Here is a 13936-nt window from a genome sequence, read left to right as displayed (position 1 = left end):
TGTTCATGCTTTTCCAAACAGCAAAAGAATACAAGTGCTATAAAGAATGCTGGGACCAGAACACTTTTGACAGCAGCATTAAAAAAGCCCTCATCTGTCCTTTGATTCTGTAGAATCCTTTTCTGGACAGACTGGGATGCCACAATGCCCAGGATAGAGGCTGCATCCATGAGTGGACATGGCAGACGCACCATCCATAAGGAGACGGGCAGTGGAGGATGGCCCAACGGGCTGACTGTGGACTATCTGGAGCGCCGCATTCTATGGATAGATGCCAGGTAACCTTTGAAGACTCATAAACATACACACTGCAGCAAAATTCGACTGTTAATTAACCTTTTAGTACTTAATCCTGTTCTGTACACCTGCAATTCTGTAATTTGCAGCAGTAATTTACTGCATTCTACAACTGAATTGACTCCTGAAGAATGCAGGTAGTGACAACCACATTTGTAGAAATCCTATGTAGGTACATCTTGACTCTGTTGACAGACCTTGTTATAAGAAAACAGCAAATAAGAACAAGCCTATAGTAAACTTAAATCCGAACATAGTATCTTGGAAATAAGCCACATACCAGAATATCACAACCTGCACCTGCCTACTTTATTAACTCCATAAACTGGATTGCTTTATGTGCCGAGCCCAAAGACACTTAATAAACAACGTTTGTAATAAGTGATAGTGCTCGACTGATATTGTTTTTTTGACAGCTGATGACAATGCCAATATCTTAGAGAGCAGGGTGCCCAATGGCCGATATAAAGCCGATAAAGCCGAAGTATAATAAGTATATATATTTTTTATTTTAATTGGGGTTTATAATTAGTATATAACGTATAATTTGTATTTATTTTAATTAATGTTTGAGAAATTTGAAATAATTTGAAAATTAATTATATTAAAAATAAATGCGTAAAATAAACATACTTATGACAACTTCCTGATTCTGTAATCCTATTACAGTATTTTTCACAAATAAAGAAATATTTAATATATAAATAATAATAATATTTAATATATAAATAAAAACAAAGTAATCACCATAACCAACAGGGCACTCTGGGAATCTGTGAAGTTTGTGTGCATTGGGAATCATAATTATTCAACTAAAGCCAAGGTAACACTCATTTTACATCCAGCACACGGTAAAAATGACACTAATATGACAGCGGGCAAATGGATAAAGCGCAGCATAATTTGAAATCCCGAGTTTAAAGTTTGTCGAATGCAAAATGTATTTAAAAATACTTATGTAAAATATATTCTTATTATTCCAAGCATATTTTATAATGTATAATCCTATTTATTATTTGATTATTTAAATCTCCTGTTTAAAAATAGGAAAATACGCCCTATAGTTGTATATAATTATACGCGATATATATACGTTTATAATAGACATTTTAAAATTATATTGCATACCTGCTGCTGCCATAATAAAGACCCATTTCGAATGTTTACATGCTTTTCTTCTCTTTCTGCACTCACTCCTGTGGTGGAGCAGTTATGAAGTATTATTCTTTTAAATACTTTCCAGCATTTCAGAAATAAATATGTATGCAAATTAGACCGAAGTACAACAGTTACCGTACAGTGTTCGGGAGTGTTCAAAAAGGGTTCAAACGCTGAATTGTGAATCGATTTCTTCTCCTAAACTCAGAGAGGTGGATTCAGACGGCAATTAAATTACCACACAACCTTGGTGTTTGTCAAAAAAAACAGTAGGTCATTTGGCCAGGGATTTTTACAGGGGTGGTGAGAGAAAAACACAGATGTTCTGGATTCGGACGGCAATTAAATCACCAACTACCCCCTGTATATGGTGAAAATCACTTACGTCCCCCTGACAAACAATTACCGTCCGAATCGGACTTAAGTCTGTAAGGTCTGTGGAATTAAATGTTTTAGACATTTAAGTGATATAAATATGCATTTGCTGAAAACTGACGGTAAACTAAAAAGTATTATAATGCGTGCCTTTCTATTACTAATAATAAAAAAGCAATCATTATAATACTGTTTTGTATACCTTTTAATTCATTTGTCCAACAGTTCTACAACAAAAAATAAAGAGGGAGAACGTGAGCGCTATGTGCACAGGCGCTGCTGTTCTCAGCGCCATCAAAATAAATGTCCCAAACATATCGGTCAAACAGAAAAACTTATCGGCTAATGCCGATATTAGAAAAATGCCAGATAACGGCCATGGCGATATATCGGTCAACCACTAATATGTGGACAAGGCAACATTTCTAGAGCATGCTCTGCAAAGTAGCCTTTCAAAAATAAACAAATATTGACAGCTCTGTCGAAAGTGGTTTCATTAAAATCACCAAACATGATGAGTCTTTGGTCGCTGTAATATTACTTTGGTCAAAAATAGCAAATTCCAAATGCGTGAGATGGAAAATCTATGCTTAGATTACAATGGTGTAAGTCTTCACAATTTCGAAAGTGACTTCTATTCTGTATACAAACAAAACTGTAATTTAGGGGTGTCACTCCTGTATTTAAATGCGGTTGTCACTTCTGAAACCTTACAGTGTGTACAAGGTCAACGTGGTGTATTGACAAGCTCCTGGTTCAATGGAAGTTGGTCCTAGAACAAACCAAACAGTTCCCTGATCCAATGCCAATCCCTAAGCCAATGGTGTTCAGTCCCACTCCTGGATGGCCACTGACCTGCAGAGTTTAGCTCCACCACACCTTTCTGGAAGTTTCTAGTGATCCTGTCGACCTTGAATAGTTGGTTCAGGCTTGCTGGAAATGGACATTCCAGCAGCAGGATTGGAATTTAAAGTTTTGTAAATTTGGTAGCTAAAATCTACCTAATATCATAGAGTCATTTCATTTTGTGCTTCCTATCAGAAATTAATGACCATAGAAATGAATTATGTATGTCTTCTGTCTCAGATCTGATGCAATCTATTCAGCCAAGTATGATGGGTCGGGACTGATCGAGGTGCTCAGAGGACATGAGTATCTCTCGCATCCGTTCGCTGTGACGATGTATGGCGGAGAGGTTTACTGGACAGACTGGCGCACAAACACACTGGCCAAGGCCAACAAATGGACAGGAAACAATGTCACTGTGGTTCAGAGAACAAACACACAACCTTTTGATCTGCAGGTGTACCACCCATCTAGACAACCGCAAGGTAATCTTCAAGCTTCATTTCAAGTTTCTTTGATAGCGATATTACTAATGGCTATTTCACACGGCAAAGGAAAACAGTGGTATATATCAAAGTTATAACCATCTAATACCATCAATGTACAGTACCACCACAGGATCTTTTCATAAAGAGTAACTGATTCAAAACGCTTCATTCTAATGGATTCAAAAAGCAGGATTTTCCCCAAACCAGTTAAATGCATAACTTGCCTCATAACCAATTCTGAAGATTACATTGGTAATGTCAATCACAGTGCTGAATGTCTACATAAAACTGAAACAAATATGAACTCCTATGCTTAATGGTGCAGCTCTAATGTAAATACTACAAAATGTTTTGCGAGGATATTGTCACGTTCTCGCGAGACCAGTCGGACGAGATCTCACAAGATCCGATGTGTCTCACGAGATCTTGTCATATCCCTATTAAATAGCCATTTCCTTGTTCCTCGTTTCCGTGTTGACCCATTCCGTGTTCCCTAGTTTACCTGTGTTTTTGATCTTTGGACTGTTTCCTTGTTCAAGTTCAAGTTGAGCTTTATTGTCATGTGGGGATGTACAGTGGAAATGAAATGTCGTGCCTCGCAGGACCACGGTGCTACATAAATACAGACATACAACAATGAAGTAAAAAAACACTATAAACCTATACACCTATACACTGTAAACCTATACACAACCAACCTACTGACAGATTTGAACTATAAGTATACTATATATAAATATTTATTTATATATATATACAGGTCCTTTTAAAAAAATTTGCATATTGTGATAAAGTTCATTATTTTCTGTAATGTACTGATAAACATTAGACTTTCATATATTTTAGATTCATTACAACACAACTGAAGTAGTTCAAGCCTTTTATTGTTTTAATATTGATGATTTTGGCATACAGCTCATGAAAACCCAAAATTCCTATCTCAAAAAATTAGCATATTTCATCCGACCAATAAAAGAAAAGTGTTTTTAATACAAAAAAAGTCAACCTTCAAATAATTATGTTTAGTTATGCACTCAATACTTGGTCGGGAATCCTTTTGCAGAAATGACTGCTTCAATGCGGCGTGGCATGGAGGCAATCAGCCTGTGGCACTGCTGAGGTGTTATGGAGGCCCAGGATGCTTCGATAGCGGCCTTAAGCTCATCCAGAGTGTTGGGTCTTGCGTCTCTCAACTTTCTCTTCACAATATCCCACAGATTCTCTATGGGGTTCAGGTCAGGAGAGTTGGCAGGCCAATTGAGCACAGTAATACCATGGTCAGTAAACCATTTACCAGTGGTTTTGGCACTGTGAGCAGGTGCCAGGTCGTGCTGAAAAAGGAAATCTTCATCTCCATAAAGCTTTCAGCAGATGGAAGCATGAAGTGCTCCAAAATCTCCTGATAGCTAGCTGCATTGACCCTGCCCTTGATAAAACACAGTGGACCAACACCAGCATCACTGACTGTGGGTACTTGACACTGGACTTCAGGCATTTTGGCATTTTCCTCTCCCCAGTCTTCCTCCAGACTCTGGCACCTTGATTTCCGAATGACATGCAAAATTTGCTTTCATCCGAAAAAAGTACTTTGGACCACTGAGCAACAGTCCAGTGCTGCTTCTCTGTAGCCCAGGTCAGGCGCTTCTGCCGCTGTTTCTGGTTCAAAAGTGGCTTGACCTGGGGAATGCGGCACCTGTAGCCCATTTCCTGCACACGCCTGTACACGGTGGCTCTGGATGTTTCTACTCCAGACTCAGTCCACTGCTTCCGCAGGTCCCCCAAGGTCTGGAATCGGTCCTTCTCCACAATCTTCCTCAGGGTCCGGTCACCTCTTCTCGTTGTGCTGCGTTTTCTGCCACACTTTTTCCTTCCCACAGACTTCCCACTGAGGTGCCTTGATAAAGCACTCTGGGAACAGCCTATTCGTTCAGAAATTTCTTTATGTGTCTTACCCTCTTGCTTGAGGGTGTCAATGATGGCCTTCTGGACAGCAGTCAGGTCGGCAGTCTTACCCATGATTGCGGTTTTGAGTAATGAACCAGGCTGGGAGTTTTTAAAAGCCTCAGGAATCTTTTGCAGGTGTTTAGAGTTAATTAGTTGATTCAGATGATTAGGTTAATAGCTCGTTTAGAGAACCTTTTCATGATATGCTAATTTTTTGAGATAGGAATTTTGGGTTTTCATGAGCTGTATGCCAAAATCATCAATATTAAAACAATAAAAGGCTTGAACTACTTCAGTTGTGTTGTAATGAATCTAAAATATATGAAAGTCTAATGTTTATCAGTACATTACAGAAAATAATGAACTTTATCACAATATGCTAATGTTTTGAAAAGGACCTGTATATATTTACCCTATACAAACTAAAATGAAATAAAAGATAAAAAATACAAACTATACGAATGCTTCACATAAATACTGTACATGTGCAAAGAGATACATTTTGAGTGAAGCAGCTGGTTGGGAAACAGTGCAGGATGATTTGTAGTGCATGAGCATGTAAACATACATATTTTGCTGAGTCTTTTGTGGGATTGTGTACACGCATCAGTGTGTGTACACAAGTGTCTAGTGCACATAGAGGAGAGTGTTACTACAAGTGGTTTGTACAGGCCCACTCACCTGTGTGTAGCACACTTCGAATTGCACAAAAAAGTTCCATACAGTTTTTTTTTTTTTTGGTGTGGTAAGTTTTGGGGTGGGGGGGTGGTCCATGTTTCAGGAGGTAGGGGTTTGCATGGGGTTTCAGAAGTGGGCGGGGGGGGTTTGAGTTCAGGGCTCTCACAGCCTGGGGGAAAAAGCTGTTGAGCAGTCTGGCAGAGCGGTCTCTGATGCTCCGGTACCATCTTCCTGATGGTAGGAGCTGGAAGAGACTGTGGGAGGGATGGGTGGAGTCCTCCAGGATGCTGTTGGTTTTTGCTGGAGCATTTTGATTGATTGCTGCCTGCCCTGACCATTGCCTGTATATTGGATTACTCTTTTGCCTCTGCCTTGGATTATATTGTTTGCTGGTGCTCGACCTTGCATGTTTGACCACGTTTGTTCATAATGCCTTGCATTTGGATCCCCAACTCCATTGCCACGACTCCCCACGTTTCAGTAGCTCAAAGTGACACTCCATCTTGAACACTGTGGTATCTGGAATCAATTTTGGGGTGTTTCAAATGAAAACTGATCAAATGAATCACTAGAAACTTCTTCAGCGTTACATGTATACTTCATGAATAAGGATCCCAGAATGCATTACCATGAGCTCAATTCTCAAAAAGTTAATTAAAAAATAATTCATAAAAAATGCAAAAATTTTCCCAATATGCATGTTCAATGTATCTTTTGCAGTTAAGATATCTGCTGTTAGCTTAGAAATCTGCCTGTTAACTTCACAAACCAGTAAAGCTCAAACCTGACCCCACAGCCTAATTCATGGCTCAATCCTGCTGTCAACAATAGTTTAGACTTCATGTATTCTGTTTCACATCACGAGGTGTCAGTGGAGCCTGAGAAGCACGTTTTGTCGCTGCCCATATTGATGAATCAGAGGGTCGGCCATATGAATGCTATCATTCACTGATATGGGCGGCGACAAAACATGCGCTGCTCACGCTCCACTGAAACGATGTGAAACAGGTGTTAAAGACATTCAAATCTGCATTCATGCTACTGCTGATCCAGAAGTTGATTTCAAAATACACCTACATTTTTTGCATTTTGTGTTTTTCAGTTGAATAAAAGACTATTTTCCCCTATATATTTCATCATTGAGGATTTTCTTTTTTTTAAGTCAAAAATCTCATCTCGTCTCATTCTCGTGAACCCAGTCTCGTGTCTCGTCTCATGGGATAAGTGTCTCGTCACACCCCTACTATTCAATAATCAGCACTCTAGAGTGAGTAGTTGTGTTCCACTTCATGCAGCACTGCGCAGATCTATCGGTGAGAGCAGCTGCTTGCAGTTGGGGGCGGAATTGAAAGTGGAGACGTGAAGTCGGACACTTTCTGCTCCCGGTAATGATGCTCTCGCAGTGTTTGCATACTCTATCACAGATGAAGTGAATAACATGCAATATTTGTCAAATGCACAGATACTTCAAAAACGTTTTCATGAGCAACAGAAACACTTTTTATACTGCTTAATACAGCGCCATCTGTTCAAGAATAAAGTTCAACATAAACATATACTATTTAGATACCAATAAAGTGGGGGTATATTTGCTTTTGTCAGTGTTTTTTTTTTATTAAATGTGACTCAATATAACATTGTGACTACGGTAAAAAAAGCTTTTACTGTTCTACAAACAGATTTGTGAACAGTATTGGAATAGAAGATGTTAGAAACACACGTCATTGTTGTCATGTGGTGAGTTTGGCCAATCGTGAAACTGCTGTGTCATCATCAGCACTCCTGCAGTCACTCTGAAAAAGCTGCGCCAGCTGAGTCAGCCGGTTGCTCTCGAAATGCTATCGCGGTGCTTTGATGCCACACGTGACAGTGACGTGGCGTCGGCACCTGTTGAAGTCGGACAAAATTTCGAACCGGCATGCACTGCTTCAAGTCAGCCGCCAATCAGTTTGCGCAGTGCTTTTATAGTAGACCAAGAGAACATATGACAAAACTAACCAATGAGAACAAGACACATGCAACCAAGGAACCAATCAAAACATAACACACAGACAAGGGTAGCACATGACAAGATCACAAGAGGGGCAAGGAACACATGGGAAATGGAGTCCAGAGTACAGGAGCAAACGTCTGAGGTGGAGTGCCCCCCGGTGAGAGTCCAGGGCATGGTGATCGTGACAGCTACAGCCTTGTTGTCTGGACATCATAGATCATTTCATTTTTTGTTTTCATTTCATTTCAATCTCAATTTTATTGTTGAGTACATTTTTAATTGTTTATTAACTGTTGAGTAAACTTTAATTTTGTGAAAGATCACAGGTCAAATTGAGGGAGGAGCCAGTCTGCTTGATGGACACATGTGTTGATGGTGTTTGGCGCTTAATAAAGCAGCATGTAAATAAACTTGTCATGATAGTTTAGCTCAGTGACTTCATCTTATATAGGCAGACATCTGTTTATTCATGTCTGACAGGAGCAAACACATGGGATGAATTGGTTTGGACATGCTTTCAGAAGTTCCGCTATCTGCTCTGAATCCATAACCTTTGGATTTCTTATTCTTACTTACTTTTTCATCATACTTCCTACCCTTTTAAACAGCATAGATATAGATCATGACTCATTCAAATAAGCGCAAATGCCGATAACCTCAAAATCTGCATTAGTCTATCATTGGTTCCTGTCTCAGCTGGTTTGGTTTTTTGGTGGCGGCAATAAATTTGAAGGTGGTAATGACACAATAAAGCTCAATACTTCACTGCCTCTCATCTCTCTCCAGCTCCGAATCCATGTGCTGCTAACGGTGGTTTGGGCCCATGTTCTCACCTGTGCTTGATCAACTACAACCAGACGTTCTCCTGTGCCTGCCCACACCTCATGAGACTGAGTGAGGACAACCACACCTGCTACGGTATGAACTAGAGCTCACCTTCAGATTTATTCTTGACAGAATCTGTGTTATTTGACCTCTTACTTTCTTTTTATGGGCTTCCTGATAGAGTCCTGCATGAATTAAAACTAGCAGTGATAATGTTAATTAAAACTAAAACTATTAAAAATGTTTTGAGCTATGTATTATTACTATGAATTAGGCTACTGATACTACTACTACTACCATCTTGTGTCCTGCAATAAACAATTACTCTACTCTCTTTTATGAGATGAAGAGGGGAAAAAGAAAGTAGGCCAAATATATCAGCCAAAAAAAAATAATACATTGGCCATCAATCGCTAGAAAAATCCATATCGGTCGACCTCTATTGCTGACACTTAAATTAGTTGTTTTGCTAATTTTGCACTTGATATTAATGTATTTTGAATGCAAAGGGCACTTATTGTTGATTTGTTATGTATGTTTATTAAAAACAAGTTTTGTAATAACCAATTGTGCCGGTCCAGACCTTTGACACAGATGAAAATTCAGATTTGGACCTTTGAATGTAGACTTTGAGAACCCATGCGCTAAAGCATTCAGAAGATATAGCATCGTGTCCAATTTTGCGTGAATTTTGTTAAATTCGTTTTGGTCTAATGTAAAACTTTTGATAACTTTTTGCCAGCATTGTCTGAAGATGATCTGAGCCAATTTTGGTGAAAAAAGTAAAAAAAGAAAAATTACGAAAAATGTTGACCTGTAGAAATTTAAATTTTGTTATGCATTCGGCTTGGCATGAGCCAAGGAATCAGAGAGAAAAACAAAACAGAATTTTGCATCTAGACCTTACAGGTCAAAACTCAGTAGCAGAAATATGAGTCCAACAAGTGCTTCTATGGGCTGCCATAGACTTCCAGAACGGAAGAGGAAAGAAGATGAAAACTAATGGAAACAATAGGTGCCTGTGCTTGGCCTCTAAAAGATTTATTAAAAACTGAAACTTAAACAAAAATTAAAAATAGCAAAAATAAAATAAGTTTAAAGTACTAAATTACTAAAACAGAAACTAAAATCAAATAAATAGAAACTACAATAAAATTATAAAAAAGCCATATTAACCACATAACAAAAGTACAAAAAAAACAAGTTAGAATTAATCATATCAAAATGAAAACTGAAATTATAGAAATAAAAGCTATTTCAAAATATTAAATGAATAAAAAAAAACTATTATAGTAGTATATAAATAACACTAAAATAATGATAATCAAACTGTGATATAGTCCACATGAACACAACCACGAAGGGCAAAACAAGAACCTCCAAGCAACCCTGACCAAAAATATCAAGGACTCACAAACCATGACTGAAACACAAGAGCTTACAGTAAATCCTCAGAGAAATCAGGGATAATTAACTACAGGCGTGGGTTAATGATGACAACCATAGAAACTAACCAAAAAACAGAAACCAAACACAGGAAGCAAGAACAAAGATAATGGAAACTGACAATACATTTCAACATAAAAGCCCTTACAAAACAACAGACACAACCCCAGGATCATTACAATATGCATTGGATCAAATTTCTCATCGAGCTTTGCTTCAAAATGCCTGCAATTTCTATTAACAGAAAATGTAATGTAATTTTCACCCAGGACAGTATTTGTTTTTCTTACAGTGCAGAGTGCTTTAACGATTCTAGGCACACAAATATATTAGCCTTTCTTATAATTAATAGATGTATTTTCCCCAGAAGTTGTTTCAGTTTGACATTCCCAGTCAATGGATCTTCATAGCCTGCTGACATTTCAATTCTTTACCACGGGGGAATCGTTTTTCACAGTGAGCTTACGTCCGGTTCGATTTGTCTCCTTTTTGGCCCCAATCATGATGGGTGTCTCTGTGTCTCTTCCAGAGTCGCGTCAGTTCCTGCTGTACGCCCGTCAGATTGAGATCAGAGGAGTGGACATCTATAATCCATACTACAACTACATCATCTCCTTCACCGTCCCTGACATCGACAACGTGACGGTTGTGGATTACGACGCTCTGGAGAAGCGCATCTATTGGTCAGATGTTCGGACTCAGACCATCAAGAGAGCCTTCATCAACGGCACAGGAATAGAGACGGTGGTGTCTGCAGGTACAGCGTTCATTCAGCAGCACAACTGTTTTCAACACTGATAATAATCAGAAATGTTTCTTGAGCAGCAAATCATCATATTATTATGATTTCTGAAGGATCATGTGACACTGAAGACTGGAGTAATGATGCTGAAAATACAACTTTGATCACAGGAATAAATTACAGTTTACAATATATTCACATTGAAAAAATTTTTTTTATTGTAATAATATTTCACAATATTACAGTTTGTATTGTGTTTTTTTTAATCAAATTGCCTCGATGAGCAGAATAGACATTCGAATACTAAAAAAATATCTTATTAAATATTAAGAAATCGTACTTTTGAGGAGTTCAGGTTTCAAATTTTAATTTCAAAGCAGATACTGGATGTGATCGATTGTTATCACAATACAAATGTAATTGTGACTAGTTCTTCTGTGGGATTAAAAGCATAATTGGCATCATATAGAATATCCCCAGTTTGTTCAGTTGAGAGGAAAATATTATGCATTTTGTAATCTGTATGATTTTCTTTCTTCTGTGGATCACAAAAAGTATATGTTCTGAAGAATGTCTTAGTGTTTTTTGTTAATACAGTGTCAGCCAGTGTTGTGTTGGACCCCACTGAATTCCATTATATGGACAAAAATTGTTGAACTACTATTTAAAATATCATCTTTTGTGTTTCTCAGAATTCTGTCATTCTGTCAACTATGATTTCTAAGATTTTCGCAAAAAAAAAAAAAAAAAACGTTGACGAGTGCAAATAAATGATGACAGAATTTCAGTTTTTGGTGAACTAGCCCATTGAGTTCAATCCCATAATTTAAGCAAGGCTTTAGAATATCAGGATGTTGTTGTCTAAATCTTATGTTATTGTGTGTATGAGAATCTCAGTCATTGTTTACAGTGCAGAAATGCTTTCGTGTTTACAGTCAAGTGTGTTTTTAGAGAGTGCTCTTTAAGTAAAATTAGCACAGCCCTCAAAACCAAATTACAGACATGTTGGGTTTTATGATGAAATAATGACTCACACTTTAGCATCCGTCTTTCTCTTCATCCAGATGTGTATCCCTGTGGAAATGCACTGAATGTTTAGATTTCTTTGTCTGTCATCTGATTATGTTGATTCAAAGAATTAATATCTGGAAATGGTTATTTTGTGTGTCTTGCATGTGATCAGATATTCCCAACGCACATGGTCTGGCGGTGGACTGGGTGTCACGGAATCTCTTCTGGACCAGCTATGACGGCAATAAGAAACAGATCAACGTCGCCAGACTGGATGGCTCCTTCAAGAACGCTGTTATTCAGGGCCTAGACAAACCCCACTGCCTCGTGCTGCATCCCATACTGGGGTGAGTCCACTCGTACCACAAACACTAGTGACATTTACCCCAGAACGCTAACACAACAACACAGCTGACTTCCTAAAGGCAGAAAAAAGAAGATGCAAAACAGGATGCAACCACATGCACTCTGGTTTTCTCATGTTTTACTGGAACACAAATTGACAGAGTACAGGCTTTAGGAACGTTTCCATTTGATTTGTTTGTTTTTTGCATGAAAAAGAGAAACAAATATGTATGTCTAGCAAAAAGACAATAGACACCTGATGTGTTCACTTAAATAATTCATTTAAAATGATTTGTTCACTGAGCCATTTGTAGTAGAAACAGCACTGCAGTTCATTCAGTTTGAAGCACTCAGCACATGCTGCTTAAATCATTAAATCATGATTTAATAATCACACAAGGCCATATTGTGATTTGAATTGTATTCTGGTTAATTAAGATGAATGTTTGGTGAAAGGATATAACCTGCTTAACATTCTTCTTTTCTTAACTGTTTCATGTCCAGGAAACTGTACTGGACTGATGGAAATAACATCAGCATGGCCAACACTGACGGCACGAACCATACCGTGATCTTCACCAATCAGAAAGGACCAGTGGGTGAGTGACAGCTGAGACAGAAGAGACTGTCCTGTGGGACATTTCCCTCTGGTGTTCATTAAGGCCCAAAAAGCTTATTACAGGATTGTACTGTGTTGTATAACTAATCAGATGGATACATTACTTATGGGGATAGATAATATCCCCATAAGTAATACATAGAATATTAAAAACAATGAACATTTTTAAAACATTAACATTTTTAGTATTCCTAAATTAATACATTTAATGTATGTAAATATAAAATTATAACTTTACATTCTTAAATTAAATAAATAAATATATTTTATTTCATGTATAAATCATGTTGGGGCATTGCCTGATTGGGCAAGCAGACTGAATCGCTACCGTTGAGCCCTGTAGTTAATTAGTCAAGGAAGATAAAACACACACAAAAGCTGAGGTCATTTTAAAAAGTACTAGTTGTCACAATCACCTTGTCACCACTTCCCTACATTTCCCAGCACCCTTCCTGACTCCCCCCTGCTTCAGTCACCTCATCACCTCAGCCGAGTCTGCACAACACACCTGATGATTGTGTGGCCTCCGGATACCTATGCCACAGAGGTCGATCAAATCTCCTGTTCTCCTAGTTCCTTCGTCACAGCCACGGAGGTTGATCTTAACTCCTGTATTCCCTGTGCTCCTAGCTAGGGGGGATTTATCTATAAATACAGGTGGCCTGCTGCCTCCAGCACCACCTTGGTCTCCATGGCCCACCCTCCCTGGTTGGATTCTGGGTCAAGATTCAAGATTCTAGATTTTTATTTGTCACATACACAATTATACAGAGTATAACCAGCAGTGAAGTGTGAGTCAGGTCCGCTCCAAGGACAGTGAATACAAAAAAAACATAAATATTAAGAAAAAGAAAAGTAGAAAAAAATAAAAGAATAAAACAAAATAAAAGATAAAAAATATCATGCCTTTCGTGACGACGATCACCTGTCGTCACCTCTGCACTACATTTCCCAGCACATTCCCTGGCTCTCACCTGCACACACTTGATAATGACTGTCACCTGCCTTCAATCACCTCATCACCTCATATATATGTCTGCACCACACACTCAAATATTGTCTGGTCTATGACTAGAGCCCTATTCGGATGGGACTAGTTTTCCAGGGGATCGTTAGAGAAATTTGTTTCACAGACAAACTTTGTGATCTTAATCCCATCCGAATCTGCC

General features: G+C 38.3%; 1 protein-coding gene across 1 annotated transcript in view; it reads left to right on the top strand.

The window, feature by feature from the left end:
- Positions 1-13936, top strand: part of LOC306856767 (low-density lipoprotein receptor-related protein 1-like) — a 171897-nt gene that overhangs the window by 91247 nt on the left and 66714 nt on the right. Inside the window, exons 27-32 of the mRNA XM_079396210.1 lie at positions 114-278; positions 2917-3161; positions 8566-8697; positions 10580-10807; positions 11976-12150; positions 12653-12747. Coding sequence (XP_079252336.1) covers positions 114-278; positions 2917-3161; positions 8566-8697; positions 10580-10807; positions 11976-12150; positions 12653-12747 — 1040 coding nt within the window. The remainder of the gene's footprint in view (positions 1-113; positions 279-2916; positions 3162-8565; positions 8698-10579; positions 10808-11975; positions 12151-12652; positions 12748-13936) is intronic.

Source organism: Barbus barbus (assembly GCF_936440315.1).
Source record: "Barbus barbus genome assembly, chromosome: 37".
NCBI classification, from domain to species: Eukaryota; Metazoa; Chordata; class Actinopteri; order Cypriniformes; family Cyprinidae; genus Barbus; species Barbus barbus.
The sequence above is the reverse complement of the archived record's forward strand: the minus strand, read 5'-3'. Positions and strand labels throughout refer to the sequence as shown.